General features: G+C 41.9%; 1 protein-coding gene across 1 annotated transcript in view; it reads right to left on the bottom strand.

Annotated features, from left to right (window-relative positions):
* LOC139637594 (reticulon-4 receptor-like 1) overlaps positions 1 to 23492 on the bottom strand; it is an 87323-nt gene extending 63831 nt beyond the window's left edge. Inside the window, exon 1 of the mRNA XM_071506414.1 lies at positions 19221 to 23492. Within this exon, the coding sequence (XP_071362515.1) occupies positions 19221 to 19233 (13 nt within the window). The 5' untranslated portion in view covers positions 19234 to 23492. The remainder of the gene's footprint in view (positions 1 to 19220) is intronic.
* Positions 23493 to 23904: the final 412 nt, after the last annotated feature.

A 23904-nucleotide genomic window follows, 5' to 3' on the forward strand; every position in this document is an offset into this window, starting at 1 on the left:
TTGTTCATTTGCATCAATCTCTTCTTGCTCACTTTGTTTTTCATTTGCCTTTTCCATCTCTTCTTAGTTCGACACCATCAGTCTGACTTCATGTACGGTTTCTCTGGATAGTCGTCTGCTTGTATTTCAGTCTTTCGCCTCAGCGTCTCGTCCTCATCTGGAGTTCTGTCTCCATTTCTTAATTGGTCTGTCCATAATGCATAATGTCACTTCATAGACAGGCTCAGTTACTCTCTAGCTTCCTCGCAGATGAAGGAGAATTGATCGGTTTATCCCAGACACCATGGTGGCACAGTCAATGAACATACTCAGTGGAATGAACTTTATTCAATATGGCCAATACTCATGTTGTGTGTCTGTGTGTGAGTGTGAGAGAGAGACGGAGACAGGCAGCGTATCTGCAGTGGAGTTTGGAGGACTAAAAATAATGCAGTACTTTTTTTTTTGAGTCCAGCCTGTTCTATAAAAGAAACCAGCACACTGAACTGCTGGTTCCTGAAAATACTTTTCACATTTAATATTTATTATGGTGATGCTCTTACACTGAGTACTTAGCAATTAGCACTATGGTAGACTAAGCTTCTTTTTATGCATCGCTGGGTGTACAAGGAACCAAAGTTGGAGCTGTTTGAGTGGGTTTACTGTAGTGAGGACATCAAAAGCATCAGCATGATGGTTTCTATAGAATGGCACAATAACAATGATATGAACAGTGACCTGTTATTGCTCTGCTGAGTTTTTCCCGTCATCTCCCTGGTTATCAAAGTCCATTAATTAATTAGTTGATCAAAAATGAACAAATTAGCCCTGTAACTATTTTTAATAATTGATTCATTGAGTCATTTTCTAAGCAAAAATGCAAAAAATATCATCAACTTGGACTGTGGGAAACCATAATAGTCATTTTTTACCCAAATTTTCTTCACAAAATAACTAAAAGATTAATCTAGAAAATAACTGACAGATAATGAATAATGAAAATAATCATTAGTTGCAGCTCTAATACACATTACCTAGCAGAAATCTTTACAGTTCTGGCCCTGTGTGCTGTCTCTGCAGTTTGCATGTGTTCATTCTAATGTTATAAAAGTGCTCTTTAAAAATGTATGAAAGCTCCTGAAAACCTGGTCCCTAATCTTGGGTAGCTCTCTGTAACATTAAATGCTGATCACTAAATGAGCAACAGTTAAAGGTGAACTTCAGAATAAAATGTACCCGGTTATTTATCAATAGTTTGACACACACACACACACACACACACACACACACACACACACACAAAAAAAAACCTCAGTAAATCTCCTTCAGGGCTGTGAGGATGCGGTTTGATGAGGTTTGATTGACAGCGGCTAGCAACATAAATTGACATCTTCACAACTCACATCAGATTTGGATTCAATTGATGTTTAACTTTTTCGGTGTATGGAAACGTGGAATACAGAAATATTTTCAACTAGGCCCCAACCACTTTAAACAGGTGAGAGAACTAAAATACAAATACAGAAATCTGTCATGTGAGAGAACCAAAGCTTTGGCAGAAAATAGTGTGTTTATGTGGGACTCACTCAGAGTAAGAAGCTCAGTGAGTAAACAGGCCTGTAAGCCAATGTTAAGTATTAGCATATAATCATAATTCCTAAAAGAAATGTTGCATCGGGTGCTGTATGTGAGTCTGTGTGCTCCTGTGAGCGCGCACACGTTTTTGTGGGCACGTACATGTGTGCTTGTGGTTTGCATATCAGTGGCTCATTTAGCAGCAAACTGATACTCACAGTCAGATAAGAAGCTTATCGTGTAGTGAGACCATCTCATAATTAAAACAGAATATGAATAATCTCTAGAGAACATGTTTCATTAATGAAATGTAACTGGTGTGTTTACTCCAATATGTATGAATGACACGTAATGATGCTTGCGTCATCCTGTAATAATATCTCTGTCAGGCTATAAAAACATCTGTGGTCTGATAATCCATCCATACAACATCATAAGTTCATCAAAAGTAACGTCGCTAATGACACAGTTGACATCCAAGAAAAGAGATACAGCCTGCAACACAAACTTGGTTCCCCAGAAATAAACTGATTAATCAATTTTTTAATTTATTTTTTTGTTTCTGCCCCAGTGGAGAAGTGTTTAATTGAATATGCAGGTCTGAGAGGAAGGCGACAGCAGCACGTGCATCAGCTTCTACAAAGCAGGATTGATAAACAATAAGCCGTCAGGATGATGAAATATGCATTTTAAGGTAAAGAGAGGTAAAGTTGGCACAAATTGGCCCAAACACACACACACACACACACACACCTTGGGAAGTGATGAGACAGCTCGACTTTTGAATTGAAGCTGCCCATCTTTGGTCAGCCCATAAAATTCCCCTCAGAATCACAGGACTGAACCGTAAAATTCCCAGTGATAAAGGGAATATATGACAGCCTCCTTCCTCTCTGCTGCACCCCCCCCCCCCCCCAATCCTCTCTCTCTCTCTCTCTGGGAGATTGCTGTGGATGGCCCGTCCCCTTTGATGTGAGCAGAGCAAGGGCTTAACTCTGCTCTGGCCTGGCTGACTGACTCCGATTCCAGAAGGTATTACCATGCTAACTCTTTAAGGTAAGCCTGTGCTCCGTTGCCTACGGACCACAGGGGGCTCCCGGGTTAATGTGGAGGGATTGTAGTTGGAAGGAGAAATTGGGATGCAGGGGTGTGGTGGAGGTGTAAACAAGGCCCGGCTAAATGGGGGTGAAATAATCAAGTGACAGAGTTTCTGTTTGCACTGTGTGTGTACAGTTTTACCATCTATACTACGCGTTTAAATCAATGTATCTACCTTTGCTGAAGTGTTCTTGTCATTATTCAATCATGAATAATCTGAGGAAGTGGATTACATGTTAGTACCCTCTTCTCAGCTGACATCTCAGGATGATTAAGGAGGAATTAAGAACCACCACCTCTGACTTCACAACACAGTACAGCACACCCCACATCCTGTGTCTCTTCTCACCGTGGAAACGTATGTAACGTATTTAACAGCCTGATGACATACACAAGAGACATAATCGGTTATTACTCCGGCTGATCCAGACAAAAAAAAAAAAATGGCACCTTAGGAAGCAGACTCCACTCCCACACGTTGTGCAAACCCGCAGCGCACATGCACGTGTGACTACATGAAAAGCCTCTTGCGCAAACGCGTCTGGGGAGATGCTTGTGAAATGACATTTGGAGAAGATGTAGCTGTCTCGATCTGTTGCCGAACGGGGTGTGTAAGGTCCCTCAGACTAGCAGAGGAGACAGATGGGAAGAGACGGGGCAGGTAGGAGCAGGCAGAGGGAAATGCAGACCAGAACGCTTCCTGAGAGGTAGGCAGGAACCCTGGCTCTCTGTATTAGTGTCATTTATTGAAAACACTTTCACTTTTTTTTTTTTTTTTTTTTTTACATCCATGATTGGACAAAGAATTCTATTATTCAGTGTGATTGCATTTTTCATGTTATTTCATTCTTTATTTGTTTTGCTCTTCACATAAACCAGATTTTTCACTCCTGTGTTTCTCAACAGTGAATAAAAACTGATTCCTCTTCTATTTTCAGACACAAAAAACAGCTTCGTGCTCATCCGATGCCCATTTTTAGCCACAGACAGCAGTTTCTGGGAGTTGTCCATAACAATTAGTTTTTGCAAGTTTTGAGTAAATGAATGAGAGTATCATTGATTCTGCTCAATACAAACCTGAAGCTTTCCAGGACTGCATGTGCTCAGATCAATGGCCGCTGACTGATTAGCTTAGGCTGAAGACGCGCTTTAATTCACGGGACACATTCATCGTGGCAATAAAATGTGTTTTTATGACTGATTACGGTTTTTTAAAGAAGTTTAATATTCATGTATCAGTGAACATCCCTTCAGCGTGGCTTCATCGTCAGTCAGTGTGACGATGAAGCATAACCTGTCTTGACAATATAGACAAATGCACTCATCTCGGCCGCCCTAAATCTTGAGCAGTGCAGCACAAATCTGCCCTGGGGACGGATGATTTGCTCTGAGAGTTGTCGCCTGACATGGTGTTAGTCACATATATTCAGAGAGTGGGGAGAGAGAGAAAGGTATTAGAGGAGTATGATAAATAGTTAGGTAGGTCAATAGGTAGCAGAGAGAAAAACAGATGCACAATAATGAGGTCTGTTTTGTTTAAAAGGTCAACTGATCCTCAGTTTAAGGTTTATTGTGGCATTTGCTCTAGTTCATTAATAAAAGTTGCAGTTGAACCCCAAGGCTTAGTGTTTTGCACCAGAGCAGGTCTGTCAGAGGGTCCTGTCTGCTAATGGTAGTGTACTGCGTTTTGTGTGGTTGCATACGGCTCTCGCTATTACAAGACTGATTGCAGTGGTATTGATCTCGCCGGCTGAGAAATCGACCTAAAACATGTTTGACATCATCTCCCCCTTCTTCCCGCTCCATCTCTTTCACACTGTGCCCTCCTTCCTTTTCATCATTCTACTGTGTGGGGCCATTTTCCTTCACCTCAGCTCCCTACATCCGCCTACAAGTCACTCTCTCACTTTTCTTCTCCTCATGTTATCATTCCGGCTGCCATCACTCTTCAACAAATCTCTTCTTCAACACCCCTCCACCCCCAATCTGGCTAGACTTTTCCTCGGTTCACATTTCGCTCCACTTTTTTTCCCTCATCTCACACCTCTGTGTTTTTCCTCATACGTCCATTCCTCCTACTTTGCATTCCTTGCTTCTCAAATCCATCACCTTGTCCTTCCTGCTTGAGTATCTGCACCCCCTCCCCCCTCCCTCCTTCCTTCACCACTTCGTCACTTGTCCTCCCCAAATTATTTCTGCCTCTTACAGCGTTCCTCCCTGCTTTCTGCAATTTTCCTTCAGCTCTCCTCTTCTGACACCAACAGCCTCAACCTTACCACTTGCTCTCTTTTTTTAACCTTGCGTCTTATCGTCCCTCCTTCCCCTCCTTCCCTCCCTGGGTGATTAAGTGATGGTCGGGCTGGCACAGCTGGTGTAGTTGGGCAGGCAGCCCATCTTCATGACAGCTGTGCTGCGGTGTAGCTGCCAGATCCTTATTGGGGCAGTAGCACTGTAGTAATCACAACAACAACACAGGTCATACAGGCTTTTTGGGGACTCTCTGTATTATTCGGAAGGCATCTGCTGTGTTGTGATTATTTGTTAGGTCATTATATCACTAAATAACAGGTGCAGGAAAACGTGCAAAAATTCTGTCCTGTGCAGCTCATGAGCACAAACGTTTCTGTCCCTGCCCACCCCTCACATCATGTGTCTCACCTCCCTGCTTCACACATCCTCGCAGCGTTACAGCACTCACTTCACACGGCTTCTTCATGCACACCTTTCATTAGCGGACACCTGTTTAACAACATGGGTGTCTCCTGTTGTGTGGGTGAGCTGACATTAACTCATGAATCAGTGGTGTCATTGATAAATAGCACCTCTGAGACTCCTCTCTCAGGAGCTGGTGTTCTTTGGTCCCCCCCGGTTCACATGGAGGTTGATTGAGCAGAAACATCTGAGGTAAGCACCTTTCTCAAAGTGGTAATTGAATTGTGCCAAGATGATGGTGCCACAGTGCAGCTCTGAGCCTGGTGAGCTGTGCTGAAGTCACTATTAGTCACAAGCTGTTGTCTACTCGGTGGGAGTTTTTCCTCTTCTCTGCACACTTGTGCATCGTCAGTTTTAGGTCATGTTGACAGCTTAAGAAGATTAATGCCATATTGGTTAAAGAGGGAGAGGGAGTTCAGTGGGTGCACTGTGGATGTCTTCACCCTTCCTCCCTCTCACCGCCGTAATGCTCTGTTCAACTGTGAGCCAAGCACGCAGCGGCCTCTGTGTCGCAGTAATCATCCTCTAACAGACCCTAACCCTCAGCATTAACTGTGCTGACACCCTCCGACACAGATGCTGCAGGGACAAGTCCCCCATAAACATCACTTACATGGGACAGCAGCGCAACCCATGAACCAGCTCTATCAACAATGGCTGTACCATCTTGACACTTTTATTTAAAGCTCACTATATTTAATGTTGTCTTTCTCAGCACATCCCGTAGCTCTGGGTGAACATTTTGATCCATTCTTATGATATCAACCCATAATAATCTCTCCACAATTCAAAAGCAAATATACTAGACAACAGTTAACATGCCATAAATGAGATGTTTCATTCCCAGCCATGTTCCAACATTTGAATGATTACTGACATAAAATCAAAGCTCGTTTCATAAAAGGAAAACTCACTATGTATTATTACAGCCACTACTGTGGGCCCATCTTGTACAAATCATTTCTAATTTGCTGAACATGGAGCAGAGAGCATCAGGGTTGGTTTAGTGTTTCGAATGCATCCCTTTCATGCGTTAGTTCCTAACATGTTTCTTGAGCTTTAATCAAACCGTCGACAATAAACTAGTGATGTTCCTAATGACTAATTTCCCTGTTGATTAAATGGAAATGGAAATTTAGGCTATTCGACTGGGGCCGGTGTTGTTAATGTACTTGTTTGAGAGAAAGAGAGAGAGAGAGAGAGAGAGCGGCTCTGAATGAATCAATGCAATGTGCACAGCTCTGCAATAAAGAAACGAAGCAAAACATTACATTTTGAGATTTTATATGACAAGCGTAAAAATATTGTTGGTTCATTATAAAACTGTGGCAGGACAAGTAAGACTAGCGGGGCCGCCACATTGTGGGTAATTAATGGGAAGTCCACATGCCAGTGTTGAATGTGGTTACGCATTGAGAGGTTATGTGCCAGTTTATTCTTACACAGCCTATGTACAACCTTATTTTCATTGTATAGATCAAAATACTACCAAACCACGCTGGGGGTGGGGGGCTGCTGTCAGTCAGGGCTGCAGCTCCAGCCAGTGGTGGGTGACTGGGTGGTTTAATCGACTAGTATTTCTAGCCACGACTAGCAAGTGTAGCAACATTTGATTGTTTAGTGGACTAATCACACACATCTCCACAATAATCAATATGCAGGATACTGTACAGTGCTTCATTCACTATATTTTATAGCTACAAAAATAGCTCCTCCAGCCAGGAACTCAATACGACAAGGACGAAAACACCTAAAAACAAAATATGTAAAAGCCCATATGATGTATTCTGACTCACTCATTCTGGAAAAGAGCATCAGCGATGCATAAAATATAAATGTAATGTCATGAAAATCACTGCAGGTTTGTGCAGCGATGTATAAAATTATGTTGATTTACTTGAATATAACAGCGGATATACGTTCATAACTTTTCCAGCTCTGTAAAAGTTTGTTTTTGATTACTTTTTCAGTTGTGTTCCAGAAAACCTCCACGTTAAATCAAATAAAAGTTCATCCTGGGATTCATCTGTACAGTGTCCCCAGCTGAGCATCTCCTTGTTACGTAAGACTGAGTGTGACACACACATATACACACATGCATGCACACCGTTGCTCATACCCACACACAAGTGCCTCTGTGTTATGAGACTCAGACTGAAGACACAAACAAGCTGTGGCAGCAGACAAACAACACTTTCTCACACTTCCCTCATCTCCTGTTCCCTTACATCGCTCCATCTTTACTTCCTCCCGCCACTCCGAAGCACGCATCAAACACAGACTCAAACAAAGTGGAAGCTGCTTCTAATTTCAGCCATTTTGTGCGTCAGTGTCTTTGTGAGGTGAGATGTGTCACGGAGAATTGCTCCATTAGAACACACAAACAAACAGAACCCTGATAGGTTATGGATGACAAAAATATGTTGTGCGATAGAAGACAAATACCATACAGGAGCCAAATGGTTATGTCTCAGGGAGGAAAAACAAAATCTCGCCTTTGATACATTTTCAACAGAGAGCAAACTAGACAATGATTGGCCATCTGCCCCAAAACTGCCTAATATTAACCAATTAGAAAGGCGGCAGAAACTGTCCACAAACTGGACAGCCACTAACAGCAGCATGAACAGAGGTGCAGTTACAGAACATCTGGATTGAATTAGAATGATGTTCACCCACATTTCAATACACCTAACGTAGGTACAGAGTTTGTTCTGAATAATGATAAACAAACGCTTCATACAAATTTTACTTTCACATTCCCCCATTTTTTTTAATCAATATTCAATATCCGACACAGAAAAACTCACCTGCCTTCATACACCCCAGAGCCCTGTCTCACACAGCTTCACAAAACCAATCAATGAGGACTTACAAAGTCTTACACACAGGTAAGAACCCTCCCAGAGGTCATGGGTGGGTTGAAGGGAGGAAAAGTAAGTTCTAAGTTTCTCACTTATAAAACAAACACACTCAGGCTGCAGCGATTCATCAAATAAATCACTCAGCAACTATTTTGATTGGCCACTTTTTGAGCAAAAATGCCTCAATGGTTAATGGAGAAAATAATCATCAGATTAATCAGTATTGAAAATAATTTTTTGAAGCCCTAAAACAAACACATTTGAGATACTAGACTGAGCATGACTGAAACAAATTATTTACTTATCAAACTTTGTTGACTAATCTTCTGTTAATCAACTAATCAATTAATCGACTGATTGTTTGAGCACTAGTCAGGTGCAGAACAGAAGCAATGAGAGAGGAGAGACTATCTACAGTGTATATCACTGACATTTTAACCACATCTGTCTTTTCATTTATATGAAGGAAACCTGTTTCCATACATTACAAATCTTAAAGAATGTTAATCGGTTCGACATAGAAAAACAATGCGGCAGCCACACACAGTCAGTCTGTTTTCACCCGGTCAGTCTGCTTATGAGGACAGCTGAGGTGGTCTCGTATTTTGTGCACTTGTGTTAAGACTGTATCATTTTAACAGAGTTGTAAGTATAAGTGTAAGCACCAGTCAGAGGCAGATGGGCTCGTTAATGCAGTGATGTAGTTATGTAAGACGTGCTACTGCTGCCGCTCCTGTCTATACTGCAGTAAGAGAGAGAGAGGGAGAGTAAGTCCGTGAGTGTGTCTGCGTGTGTCTGTTTGAGTGATTATATATGTGCAGACACACAAGGTTTTGGCGTGTGTGTGTGTGTGTGTGTGTGTGTGTGTCTGTATAGGACCACTGTCGGACAGATGGGGATTGATGTGGTAAATCAGGAGGAATTGACTTGTTGTCCTGGGTTTGATGAACTCTTCTCCCTCTTTAACCCATCTCCTTCAATTCCCCACATGCTGGGTAACAGCCAATACAGGCTCTAAACACTTCACTACACAGACATAGCAGAAAGGGGGAGAGAGATAGAGAAGCAGAGAGCCTCAGAAGCCATGGGAACAAATAAAAAAAAAATGGTTGTAAGGCAGTTTCTGGACATGCATATTAACACAATAATACATTTTGGGATACTCAAATGCACCATTTGAGATTTGTTGCTGGGGGTAGACAAAACAACATGAATAATGAATGAAAAATGACTTTTAACTATAAAGTAGCTAAAGTACAAGCAGTGCTTTGATATGAATGGATTGCATGAGGCTGACTGTCAGTGTGCAGTTTTTGTTAACTATGAAAGATGTCTGGAGATCTGAATTTTGATATAGGACATTTATAATGCAAAATGAGCAGAGGCAAAATGATCTGTAGTCCAAAGTGTAGGTCCATCAGTAAAAATTGCAGTCCTCCAAACTGAACGACAAAACATATCGTCATTGCATTGGCATCAGTGTCAACGCCATCCAAACTTGCTGATCTCTGTAACAAAACTTATTTAAGCTACGGTTAAGCACAACAAGAAGCCCTGTGCTGATCAACTTTGTAGCCATGATTAAAAGAGAACATTATCTCTTGTTAGGCAACTGGATATCAGTCGCACAGTGGTAACGAAGCCATCCACGCCGACCTTCTCTCTACAAGGTGCTGCACTGCTGTAGCAATGTCATATTTCATCTTTCATGTTTGTCCCTGATATACAAGAGTTATGGCCACCAGAGGTCATTGTCTGGTAAATGGGCCACATACATGCGAGTCAGCATTAGGACGGAAAACAGCCCTTCATTTAAAAAACAAAAGGGGCTACACAGGTATGAGTGTGTAGTTTCAGTATCTGTGAGATATGACCCAGAAAGGCTGACTGAAGTAACAGATCTATGAGTTTTGAAGCTTATCACATTATGTATATGTTTTTACTGATATGTGCAGTATCAGTGTATTTGCAATTTGCCAAATGTGTAAATTGACAATAAATCATCAGTATGTTTATAGAAAATGAAATCCTGTCGCAATTACGTTTCCTTCAAAGCATATTTGCTGTTGCATTTGTAGAGAAATGTAATTTTTCAGAGACAGGGTTGCATACAAGATTCATATTACTAAGTAATCTACAACAATTTGTGCTGCACCTGTCAACGCGGAATCTGCCAGCGCAGCACCTCGCATGTAGCATTCTGGCAAAAGTTGCCAGGTTCAACATTTTTCTTCCCAGAGCCCTCTGCGATGTGCTGATCCCACCCCCAGCCCTCATTTTCTCATGAGGACAGTCTCAAGATACAGTCTTATCTCCAGGGAACAACAGTCTCAGGTTGAAACTAACCAACAGGGATAGAAAGAACAAAGTACAAGAAGTTGGGAAATGCTGGTAACTGCCTCGCAACCTGTTTGACCAGGCGTTCTATACGTGTTTGCAATGATGACTCAGCCTCTTCAAAGGAGAAATTCCCCCTCATGGAGATTTCTGGTATTTTGTCTACCTCTATAGACACTGGGGGAGTCTCAGATCCTTAGTCAGATCCCGTCTAACAACCTGCATGTGATGGCAGGGCTGCTGCAGTATCAGACAGTGTATGTAGGCATGCTAAATACCTCACCCTACTTATTTATTACTTGTTTTTCTGTCTCTGCAAGTTCTGTTTCCATGGTAATATCCAGCATATTCCATTTATTTATGTTTCCGGGGCTGTTGGTAATCAGGAGAGAAAGATGGATATCAAGAGCTTATCTAGGAGAAAATGTGGAATAGAAGCTGTTGGCTACAATAAACTGCATGCGTGTAAACATATTTCAGAGAATGTGAGTGGCACATATAAGAATAACGGGCGTGTGGATTAGGAGAAGACAAGATTTAAATAAAGGAGGGAGGCGGAGTGAAGAAAGGCAAGAGAGAGGGAGTGAAAGGACGGACTGAGCCGTGTGATCTGCCGTGGGGAAAGCAGCAAGCCTTTACTGCTGAGAGCTGTGGACCCCAAAACGCCTTATCGGAAACCAAAACAGCTATCAATTATTCAACAGGTACAGAGCGAACCAGCTACAGAGGAGAAGACATGGGAGGAGAGGAGATTTGTGTGGGGAGAGGGGGGGTTGGAGGAGATATATCCTGCATGGGAGTTAGACACAAAGGATTTGAATTTCTTGTTGTGTTCAGAAATGTGCTGTGTGGAGTGTGTTCATCGATAATGCAGCCATCAGTTTTTGACTAAAGCCTCAGCAACAATGAGTAAGGTTAGCGTCAGTTGACAGTTATGTGCAGGTTGATATTAAATGCTTTAGATTAAACAAGTATAGTTCAACATTTAAGAGAATAGGCTTTCTTTCTGAGGATGAGGTGAATATTTCGATATGTCTGATTAAGTGCACAGGTAGCCTCTTCCTGCGCTTACATCAACTCTAAAACTCACCAACTGACAGGCTGCATCTTGTTTGTTTAAACGAATTAGTGACGAAAAATGTAAAATTTACAGGGATGTGTTGGATCTATTTCTTGGCAAACAAGCTGGGTGCAGTGGCTCCCTGATTTTCGTCATCACAGTGAGGTTTGGTATCATTGTGCCTGCGCTGAGATTGTTCTCATCAATCTGGCAGCCGGAGTTACAGCCGGATGGAGAAACTGCTGTCTGTTAAGAAATAGCTCAAACACGTGACTCACCACACAGTCACAAATGGTTATTTTTATATTTCTGTATATGTGTGTGTGTTTGTGAAGCAAACAGGATACCACCTGTTATTTAGTAAAGTTGGTTGTTGGTGTATTTTTGGGCTTTGGACAGAGCCACGATGCTCAGATGCTTCCTCCTGCCTCCAGCTTTAATGCTAAGCTAAGCTCCTCTGGCTCCGTACTTAATGCAATCAGAATGATATCCATCTTCTCATCTCACTCTCAGAAATCTGTTCCGCACATTTTAAGTTTATGGCTTGTAAGATAAGACATGCCAGCATTAACATAAATAATGGTGGCTCATTCACTCGGATGCTGCTGCCAGTGACTGGTTCATCGAACTGTGACAGGAAAATACTTAAGTTCCCGGGCCGGAGAGGAAGAACGTCAAAATCAGCCTGAAACACACACACTCCCACACTGCTCCCTTTTTCACTCACCACCAGCTCTCTCTCTTACCCTCCAGGTGAAGTCTGTTTCCAAATAATCACTTATTTTCTTCCTGTGTCATCTTTCTGTCCCTGTCTCACACTTTCTGCGTAGATTTCCTGTCCCTCTGCATGTCTGCATCAGCATCTATTTGGTACAACTCTCCTAGCCCTCCAGCTCTGGCATTTCCAACGATTCCTGACACACACACACACACACACACACACACACACGCACGCACGCACGCACGCACGCACGCACACACACACACACACTCACACTCACAAAGTCCTTATGATCACTGTGTTCTTGCAATGTGACCACACACATCACATCACTTTCACCCAAACACTTTCTCACACATGTATGCAGGCACACCCATGCATCTCCATTTCTCCTCTGTCTCATCGTTTCTGTCTCTCAAAAATACACGCACACACACACACACACACACACACAAACACGTATACAGTCCATGCACAACTAGCCATAGCTGTTGTTAAGTGAACCTACAATCAGAGGCCCCCACAGGGCTCGTGATGGGGAGTAATGTCTGATTTGATTGGGCACTCACACAGGACCTTCCTGCTGCACACGCAGCAGGGTCTCAAGGTGAACCACGGAGATTCATAAGCAAATTAGTGCAGCATATTTATGAACACTTCAGCAACAAGTTAACTTTACTGCAGCTGCAATTAAACAAGCGGTATGAGTCTAATTAGAGGGAACTGAGGCATAAAGCATTTCCACTTTGTTCACACCAAAAAAGTGTTAAAAACCATAAGGCTAGCACAGCAAAATGAACAATGCAAAAATAGTGCAGAGTAATGTTTCCTTTGCTATGGCTGGCTGCATTTACTTGCTCTGTAACCTGGAGAAAAATATTGAAAGTGCAAAACAGTATGTTTGTACGTAAAGATAAATGTGTGATATAGCTTTGTTTGGCAAGAAAGTTGGAATAGAACACTGCAGGGCCTTTTCATGCTCTGTGCAGCATAATTTGTGGCGCTTGGTGTTTGTTTATTTAGCATCAAAACAATCCTTTGCTCATTAAGTGTTTTTTTTTTTGTTTTGTTTTGTTTTTTCTCCATTGTGTTTGTGAGAGTTCACCGGTTTAGAGGCTCGGAGCTTGTAAAACATGAGTCCCTGTGATTATTTAAAAGCACTTATGCACAGCGCATTGATAGTAAATGCTATGCACATTCCAGAAAATTGTTGTTGCAACTTAAGGATGAAGCAGAATTCAGCAGGCAGAGCTCACCGAGCTCAGAAGCAGCAGAAGAAAGGAGTCTGTGAGTGACCTTGAGATCAGGCAGGAGGAGCAGTTGCAAAGGTCATTGATATGCACAGCCAATGCACGGATGCTCACTGTGTGTGGCGGTGTGTGTGTGTGTGTGTGGTGATGTGTTTCGTCTTGCTCTCCACTGTGACTTGCATTAGAGATGTAATTGATTACCATATGAATTTGATTCCAGTCATCACATCCCAAGATGATTTAGTTCTCTAATATAATATATCCACAGTATCTGCAAGAAGAATCACATTTCCTATATTGTGTCCCTTCTGCCTAATCTGTAAAATCTGGCCACTGCCTCAGGATGTCAGTACTGCAAGAGCAAATTTGGATCAATCTCAGCACTCAATTACCCCACCATTTGGTGCTTCACGACCCGAATAAACATTTTGTCACTAATCCATATGGTATTATCATCCACTAAGGCTATCATAGATGCTTGTAAACACACACACACACACACACACACACACACACACACACACACACATAAACGGCAACAGAAAAGAGCAACAGCAACCTCTAATTGTTTGACTGTAGACTTGACAATGGCCTACAGGCAAAATGTATGTGTGCCAATGCAACTGTCAGATCAGAGAGAGAAAAGATGTGACATTAGTCTTTGTCACGATGCCATCTGATACAGTGGATCCTCATACACTGTATTTGATGACTGTACACATTTTAAAAAATAGATGAAATGAAATGAATCCTTTGAGGACGCACGCAGGTTTGGAGATGATGAATTATTTCAAACTAATTTGCATGAGTGGCTTATTACTGTGAATTACATACAGGTCAACATTTCCGAGTGAACACAAAGTATGCACTGGAAATGTTTGGGGTGTACAAGGACAAACTTCTCATTTGTTTAAGCTCAAATTGAGCAAGAGCTCCATACTACTGCTGGAAAGTTTCATAATCAGGCCAGACTTAATTCACATTTAGGCCCAGAGAAAGCCAGTGGCCCTCGAGCGAGGTTGAGGCTATAGTCTGAATGAACAGTGACTTGCAATTTTACTGTCATACATTGATATTGATCAGTGGCTTTCAGTACAAAGCTGAAGTTAGTTAGAGATTATCACGGCTGAAGGTAGTATCACACGACATTTCACTAGTTCAGAGATTGCAAACTTTTGTGGATTACAGTGTATTCATTGGAGGAACCAAGAGCGAAAGCGAGAGGATGAAATCATATCAAATAGTAATGATAAGAGGAGAAGAGACTGTGTTGTGCCTTTAGAAGTTCAAGTTCACCACTCAAGAAGTAGGAGCAGTCATTTTTCAAAAGTGTGACATTATTCCCCCAAAATGTCAAACGATCTCATCAAACCCACACTTTGTACTCCTTTGTACTGCTTCTCTGAGACATAGCTCATTCAAATCTGAACACACAGACATGACATATCATACTTTTAGATTAAGTGCGACTTACAGTTCCCGATATCATTATCTCTGATGCACATTGTGAAATAATCTGATTAGAAATCATAGAAAAAAAGATCCTCATTTTAACTTGCCAGAATTTGCCTGAAAATTGTCACGTTTTTAAGTTTTCTTCTGTATCAAAGTAGTCAAGTGATAAATTTCTGTACAACCACCTGTTATAATGCAATCAGGAACTCTTAGTAGCTAAGTTGGCATACTTTTAATTTGCGGAAAATACAAACAAATAAGATAAACAATGGAGTTTTATAGGGGGAGGGTTTGGGGGAGGGGCACATATGTCTGAATTTTTTCTGAGGAGTGCTCCACATTGTCACACTTTGAAAATCCCTGGTGTAAATAGATCAACATATTACATGATTTAACAATCTGAATTTATTGTAAAAGCATATTCTGAACCTGTATCTGCAAGCAAGTTCAATTCAGGTACAAATAATAGTTTTTGATGATAACAACTGTTTTTCAATTTGAACTTTTATGAAATTCTTGACACAGCACCGGTCTGTGTGGACCAAACTACATATTATATTGTCATAACTGTAGCTCAAAACGCTTTCAACCAACGTTTACAAAATCACTGCATTTATTTCTCACTCCAGTTCTAGCACCACCAAAACTGTACATCTGCCGCCAATTTCTTCAAATGCCTGCATGCTCTCATCTTTTGAATCAGATATTTCTTAAAACTCCTAACACATAAAATGCTAGAGGATAGCAGTTTGATGATTAACAAATACTCTCAGGAGTCTCCCCAGAAAGCCTCAAAATGAAGCCATCAATTTTGCTTGATATTTTATTCTAAAATTGTATGCCACATTAGCAGCTTACTGTGTAGCCTTGACCGAAAGTAGAATGATGGGTGGAATCATAAGAGTTCTTTCTAGTGATAAATAACAGTTGATTTGTTTGTCTGATCCACTGCTGTCAGGACTGTACAGCACTGTTCACATTTTAAATTCATCCACACATCCTGACTCCTGATCAGCTCCTTGCACATTGCACTGAATAATGTTGTTTTCTGAAGGACATCATGGGCTTACTTGTAATTTATAAGTAATTGTGCATTAGATTTGGGGGGAAAAAGCTAAATCAAATCTGTAATGTTGCAAAAGGAAGAAAAAAACGAGATGAAAAATACTTAGCTTTGGCAAAATCAGTATCAGAATGAGAATGGTCTTTATTGATTAAGAACTTCCTTTATCAAATTCACATGTAGCAGTGGGATTAATAATTTATAAATATTAATAAGTTCATATGTTTGCAACATGATAGGATATGCACAAAGTAGATCCAAAACAATTAATCAATTAATCTGCAGCTACTTTGATAATCAATTTATCGATAACTTCGTTTTTTAAAGCTAATATGCCAAATATTTGCTGGTTCAGCTTCTCAAATGTCAGCATTTGATGCTTTTCTTAGTAACATATGATGATGAACTGAATATATTTGAGTTTTGGACTGTTGGTCTGATAAGCAGCAAAATGAATTTGAATTATATGCCAATCAATGTCCATTCAAATGGACATTTTTCTTACATTTTATAAACAGTACAAAGTGATAAATTGAGAAAATACAAACCAGATTAATCAATAATCAAAATAATTGTTAGTTACAGGCCTGAGTTAAAACATAAAAACCCAAATGAAACTCTGAATAATAGGAGTGTCAGGTCCCACAAAGGCAAGAACCCAATAGCACGACACAGAAACACTTCAGGTGAAGGAACAGTGTTTAATAACAAGCCGAGGTCAAACCAGGTAGTCAATCCGCGTAGCAAACAAATCCAGTAGGAGCAGGCAAAAGGGAAGGTCCAAAGTCCAAAAAGGCAGGTCAAGACACAAACAGGCAGGATCAGAATCAGAATCAGGATCAGGATCAGGATCAGGATCAGAATCAGAATCAGAATCAGAATCAGAATCAGAATCAGAATCACAGGATGCTGGAGAGCTAGGTAAACACACTAGACAATCTGGCAAAGAAGTGAGGGAAATGGACCGGTACATATACTAAGGGCTGATTAGCTGATGAGGAGCAGGTGAGTGAGGGGGCGGGGCAGGCCAGGTGAATGAAATCAGCAGGTAATGCAGAGCAGGAGGGAGTGGCAGAGTCTGAAATCACATGAGAGTTAGTGTGGCAAAACAGGAAACAGACAAATGAAAAACTAAAGCCTGGCTGAAGTTGTGACAAGGAGGGCCTTTCATTTGTGTTGTTCTTAATAAAAGCACTTTTATTTTCTAAACTAATTTTAAGGATGGACATGTTTTTGTTCACACAGGGTCTGTGTGTTGGTGACCCTTAAAATTAAAAAAAAAAAAAAAACTGTAGATAAATAGAGAGACAACTGAAAAGTAGGAGACAGAGGCAAGTAAGGGAAACAAATCCAGCTTCAAACAAGCTGGGAAACAAAGCTTCGGCAGCCTCCCAAACCAGCCAGCTCGCAGCCAATCAGCCTGCCAGGCCTCTCTCCTGTCTGACTGAGGCTGGCAGCAGGAGCCGGCCAAGCAGAGAGATAGAGAAAGAACAAGAGAGACAGACAAGGAGAGAAAGAGAGAGGGAGTTTTCATTACACAAAAACACTTATCCTCCTTCTCTTCACTCTCTTTCTCTTGTTTTTATCCCACCACAGAGGGATACCGTGGGTAAAGGTGACAGACATAGATAGCTGTATCTCAGGCAGACTGCACAATTACTCTGAATTTTATTATTGTTACTGACAGTCACATATTTGTAGGAGGGGATACAAAGCAGCGCATCAGCCATCACCGCTGTGTGTGTGTGTGTGTGTGTGTGTGTGTCTTTGTGGGTGGGTGCTCTCCATCTGAAATTACAGGGAGATTAAAATTAAAGCTTGTCTCCCTCCAGCCAGCAAGCTCTCACTGTCTCTCTTTTGCTCTGTCACACACACACACACACACACACACACAATGACAGCACTAATCAGCCCTCTGTCAAGCCCATTAGGTCCCACCCTTAATGAGGAGATCGCCCGGCTTGTGCCCTGACTTGGGCCAACCAAGTGAGCTAATAGATAATGATGTGCATGGATGTGTGCGTGTTGTTTCTCCCTCCTCTGCGTTGGGCTGCACTGAAATGACAAATGACAGACTTCCAGCGTCTCTATTAAAGAATGTTTTTCTATTATGGGGGGGGGGGCGGGGGGGGGGGTGGCAGATGACTCACCACTCCACAAATACTTCTCCTTAAAATGCGTGTGCCGGTGTGTGCATGTTTCATACATTTTGCCTCATAATTTCAATTCTAACTGAGCGGGAGGCATGTTGAAAACGGAGCAGTAGCACCAGTTCTTTTTTTTTTTTTTTTAGGGAAATTGTCAGAGGTGATAATTGGACCTCCCCCTTTTTTTTTTTTTTTTATTGCCACACACGGCGTGGAGACTTGGAGCCCCCCCCGTCACCACAGAGCCACACTGACAAGGTCACTGTGGTAAAAAAAAAAAAAAACCTCATACCTCTTGTGCTGGTGTGGACCGGGTGGATCTGTCACGCCAGGTTATAACAACCACACGTGAACACGAACACGCACTTATGGCTCGGGTGCGCGCACACGCGGCCCCCAAAACCCCCGCTGAAACTTTTACAGACGAACAAAAACAAAACAAAACAAAAACAAAAAAAAAAACAAACAAAAAAAAATAAAAATTCTCCAACTTTTTTTTTTTCCTTTATTCTTTCCAAACAGTCTCATCCTCACGCGCTCATCCTCCTCGTGTTTTCCCTCTCGCGCATACACGCACGCACGCGCTCACGCACGCGCCCGTCCCCGCGCTCAGGCAGGTCCCACGAACTGCAGTGCGGCAGCGGGTCGTTATTTGAAGAATCTTTTTTTTTTTTTTTTAAACATGAAGCGGGATAAATATTTCATCATTCCCTCCCCAGCTCCCGGCCGACGGCGCGGATAAAGGGCGGCTGGTAAGTTGTTGTGAAGGCAAAGCGCCGAGAGGCTCCTCTGCGACTCCATCGAGCCAAAAATCTTAAAATAGGCTTTAAGAAAAAAAAAAAAAAAAAAAAAAGCACTCCAAGAATTTACACCAACTGATAAACACTCAAACACACACACACACACCAATAAACAGCTCGGCCCATCATCAGCAACAAAAACAAGTGAATTCCTCTCACCTCGCCGGAACATGTTGGCAGCGGCTGTTTGGACCGTCTAGGAGTGTCTGTGCTGGAGTAGCATCCTGGTGAGAGCCCGGTCCTGAGCTGCCGGTGCCCGGGTGGTTATTTTGATTCCTTTGGCCGCTGGCAGGCTGTGGTCTTGTCTCCTCGGTGGCTGTTGTTTTGTCGAGTAAAGACGGTTGGAGGAAGAGGAGGATGAGGAGGAGGTGGTGGTGGTGGTGGTGGTGGTTGTGAAGGAGGAGGCAGAGGAGGAGGTGGAGGAGGAGGAGGAGTAGGGGGTTGGATGATGTTTGACAAAAATAGAAGGTCCGCCGCCGGTGGGCAATGAACGAAGTTGTCTCGTCCGCAGTTCTTATGGAGGAGGTGGAGGAAACACCTCGTCCCGTCCCAACAACGCTCAGATGTGTCCGAGTGATATTTCAACTCTCCGCCATCCGGTGTTTATGATTCAGTGACATGCTTTCTGACTTTATTTGACGCCCGACTCTTAAGAGAAATACGCTGTCAAGCGCGGGTTGTGAGCAGCCCAGAAGCCGGAGGAAAGTTCCCTCATGTCTTCACGGGTTGCGGGTCAGGTAGAGACTGTGTGAGGATCGGCGGTGTGAGTCAGTGCCGTCCACTGTCTCTCTTACCGGAGAGCTCCGAGGCAGGCGCTTCAATCCCCCTCCCACAGCGAGATGTGACTGATGACAGCCACAACATCTCTCTCTCCCTCTCTCTCTTTTGCTCTCTCTCTCTCTCCAGATATGCTTTTTTGGCATGACAGGGAAGAAGCCTACATGTTGATGAAGCAGTTATAGGTTCCCCTATTAAAATCATCCCTGTATCAGTCCTTGCACCCTCTCTTTCTCCCACTTAAGTCCAAGTCTCCACAGCTCCTTTATCTCCCTCAATTCAATTTCATTGCAACAATTCCACATGCTTATGGGAACCATTGTTGCTTAACAATATTACTAAAGCTTCAAGTACAATTCATTTACTCGTTCTCTTTGTCTAATCCCTCATCCTCCTTCGTACTTTCGCTCATTTACAGTCTCTCTCTGTCTCACTCTCAAATTCAAAACTGCATTTATCGGCACGGTTGTGATTGAATTAAGTACAGTACTGGCACAGCATGTTGCAGACCTACTGCAACGTTTACAAGTATAATGATTCAGAATAAGAAAAGAAAAGAAGACAGGGCTTAGCACTGTCGCCTCTCAGCAACAAGGTTCTGGGTTTGAACCGAGGGGCGTGGGACTTTTTCTGTGTGGAGTTTGCATGTTCTCCCTGTGCCTGCGTGGGTTCCCCCCGGCTGCTCCGGCTTCCTCCCACAGTCCAAAGACAAGCACATTAGGTGAACTGCAGATTCTAAATTGCCCATAGACGTGAATGTGAATGTCAGCCCTGTGATAGACTGGCGTCCTGTCCACAATATTTATCTTAAAGCTGTAGTTTCTTTGTTATTTTGAAGACTAAAATGTTAAATAGGTTACATACGTAAATACACCACCTCCGCTGACTTATTTTATTCATGGCAATTTTTCCCCAAATAAATATTACATTTTGTTTTGCCTGAGTCTGTCGAATTTTCTTGGTATTTTTTAGCTTTTTCTTGGTAAGGAACTTGGTCAATGTGTCTTTACAAAGGTGAAAGTGTTTCTCTTTCTCCAGAACTGACACCGCGTTTTCTCTGGATCACCAGGTTTTCTCTGTGTCCACAAGTCTCGAGTTTACTCCAAGTCTTTCTCCATTTTTGCTCACTTACGGTGCACAGATGGTATCGTCACCTCCACTCTGTTGTCTTGTTCAGCACTGAAGTTTATTAAAGTTTTTTCAGTCCAGTTGCTGTTATGCTTTTCTTTTACCTTTGGCTATAAATTTGCCTATGATTTGATTGGTTCAATGAGGCTTGTACTCCCTCAATCCATCACACCCAGTATCTCTCCCATCTTTTTCTCCAGTTGTCATCTGTGGCTTTAAAATGTATCGAACTTCGCTTTGGAATGAATGAAGCAATTACCCACAGCTGATGCTAATTTGATTGATACTGGCACCTTGTATCAGGCAATGGTCCTGGTTGTGTGTTTGTGTGTATTTTTAATGTGTAACTGAACAGTATAACGGAATCATTACAGTCAAATGGGGAGTCTTGAAAATGGGAACAAACAGACAAATGTTGATGAGAAGAACAATAACGGCTTTCAAGTGTTTCTCAAATGTTTTTCTTTCCTTTGGTTCTATTGTGTGCTGATATATTTAGCAGTCTCTGGGGAGGTTTTCTCTCCCAAGAGGCATTGTTTTGATTTGGTCAGAAGAGGTATCATTCTCTTTAATTTTCTGTTTGGTTTTAGTCGAGAATGTTGAGGGGCAGAGAGGACACATCCTGCTTTCTCTCTGCCGCCAGGTTTGTCTTTGTGTTGTCCAGTTTTTATACCTCTCCCGTATGCCTGCTCTCTCTCTTTGTGTTGATGCTTTTACTGTGGTTAAATGGCAACAGTAAAAGTTTCAAAATCCACAGTCTATTGTCTCTTCCTCTGTTTACTCTGTGTACTCTGTTTTCACCTCGTCCACTCAGTTTTTCCCGCCTCTCTGAATAAGATATATGGCTGTGTGATGTGACTGTTGTCTGCAGGATTGTGTGTTTGTACGTGTGTGTATGCGTCGGGCTATTTGTGTGTACAGGACTGAGTTGGGGAGTGGATGTTTTTTTGAGGATGATATATCTGTGTCAGTATTTACTGAGGATGTAGTGGTGCAGCAGTCCATCCTGCAGTGTCCATTTCCTCATTAACTAACACACTATTTAACGTTTATAAGTGAATTAACCTATAAATGAAAGATGCAACTTGAACTTTTCTGCCCCAGTTCCTTCTTTGGACGATCGATGCAATCTTGTTGCCTATTTTGTATTTAGATATACATGTTTTTTTCTCAGAACATATCCTGACAGGAGACAAAAAAGGCTGAAATTATGTGAAAAAACAGACTATTCATATTGGTGTTGGACAGTGTGCCTTTTATACACGTGTCCACCCAGGCAAGGGGAGTATTAAAGACCTACAGTTACCCTTATGGCTGTTTTTGAATTGTACTGTGTGTTCAGTATCTAATCTGAAGTGAACAGTGAGGGCTCCAGATCTATCATATTTGGTCATACACACACAAACAAGAACATGCTAATAGAGTGTATGGTTTAATTGAAATCCAATGCAAGATTGATTATTGCTTTGTCTTAGTTGTCAGTGTTAAGAAAAAGAGATGACTGCCTTTAAGTGCTTGTATCCGAAATAATTTAGACAAAGAAACGTTTTTGGTGGCACCAGAACAGACAGAGAACACAGTACTGACGTGTCGGAGCCTCATGAGGTTATTATTCTGAACATGTTGCCTTTTCCACACTAGGCAGACACGGAGCAACATAAGATTTCCTTCTGAGTGGTGGTTCTGGCTGCCTAAGTCTAATATTCACCCTTCTTTGTACACTGTGTTGGTCTCCACGTAAGAACTCCAGAGAAAAATATCTGGCTTTCTAGCTGCTAAAGTATCTACTATGTTCACCAGCTATTTGCTAATTTTGTCTGTTGTTTGGCAGTGGGCAGATCAGTTATCTGCCTGCTGTAGCAAATCGACCCCTTTGACATTACACACAGGAATCTGTTACATTGCTAATATAAAAACATTGATGAGTGCAGCTTTAAAGCGCTTTCTTCTCACAGGTCTGAGCTAAAACCAACCAACCCCGATGTACACTTTCTCCAGTACCTGAAGTCTCCATGGTACCTCGTCTAACTAACATTTAATAACGCACAAAACACTGGAGGGTTGAAGATTAAAACATGTATTACACAATGTGGAGATAATATCTTACAGGAAGGATAAGCCTCTCTGAAGTAGATTTCACTATCTGTGGCGTTCCAGCAAGAAAACGTAATCACACATGATTGCTCCTCTGTTGCTTATATAAGCGTCATCCAGTGGAAAATAGCAAGACCCTAGAAAGAGTCAAGGTCAGCATCAACATCACCCTTTATGGTAACCTCAGGTCACATGGACAAGACGTCAGTCCATGGGCTGCCTCTCAGGGGTGCGCTGAGGATGTATGAACAGCAAGCATATGGTGATCTTAGAGCAATACAGTTCCAGAGGCATAGAGAGTAGCAGAGACACACACAGTGAATAAATGATAAATTGCCATACTTCATGCTAATTTACTTTCACAGACATAAGGAGAAAATGGCTTGTAAGCTGATGTCACTACAGAGAGCTAACATTAGATTACTAATGTCACTAACCACTTTTACTTTTGTCATCCTGTAACTTTTCATGTTGCGCCATCATCAGGTTAAAATAAAAAAAAAAAAATTCCAGCACTTTGATTTATAAGTAAATATTCAAAAAAAACTATTCCCGTCAGCCTCAGCTATAGTTCTAGTTCAGTGCTAATTAGGTATTGTTGAAGTAAGGTGGCGAACATGGTAAATATGATGAATATATACCTGCTCAACTTCAACATGCTCCAAACATGGTTATCCCTCACAGCCAGTGGCACTGACTGACTGTAGAGTCCTGCTCGTTGACATCTGCTAACATATCGAAATATAAATACAATTAAAAACAACATGAAGTGTATGTTTCTCAGTTAAACGCTGATGGCAACATTGCAGTGGATCAAAAATAATGTCTCTTCACCTAAACCAAA

This window comes from Trachinotus anak, unplaced genomic scaffold, assembly GCF_046630095.1.
Source record: "Trachinotus anak isolate AG129_WGS33_773 ecotype Australia unplaced genomic scaffold, CSIRO_AGI_Tana_v1 ptg000020l, whole genome shotgun sequence".
In the NCBI taxonomy this organism is placed as follows: domain Eukaryota; kingdom Metazoa; phylum Chordata; class Actinopteri; order Carangiformes; family Carangidae; genus Trachinotus; species Trachinotus anak.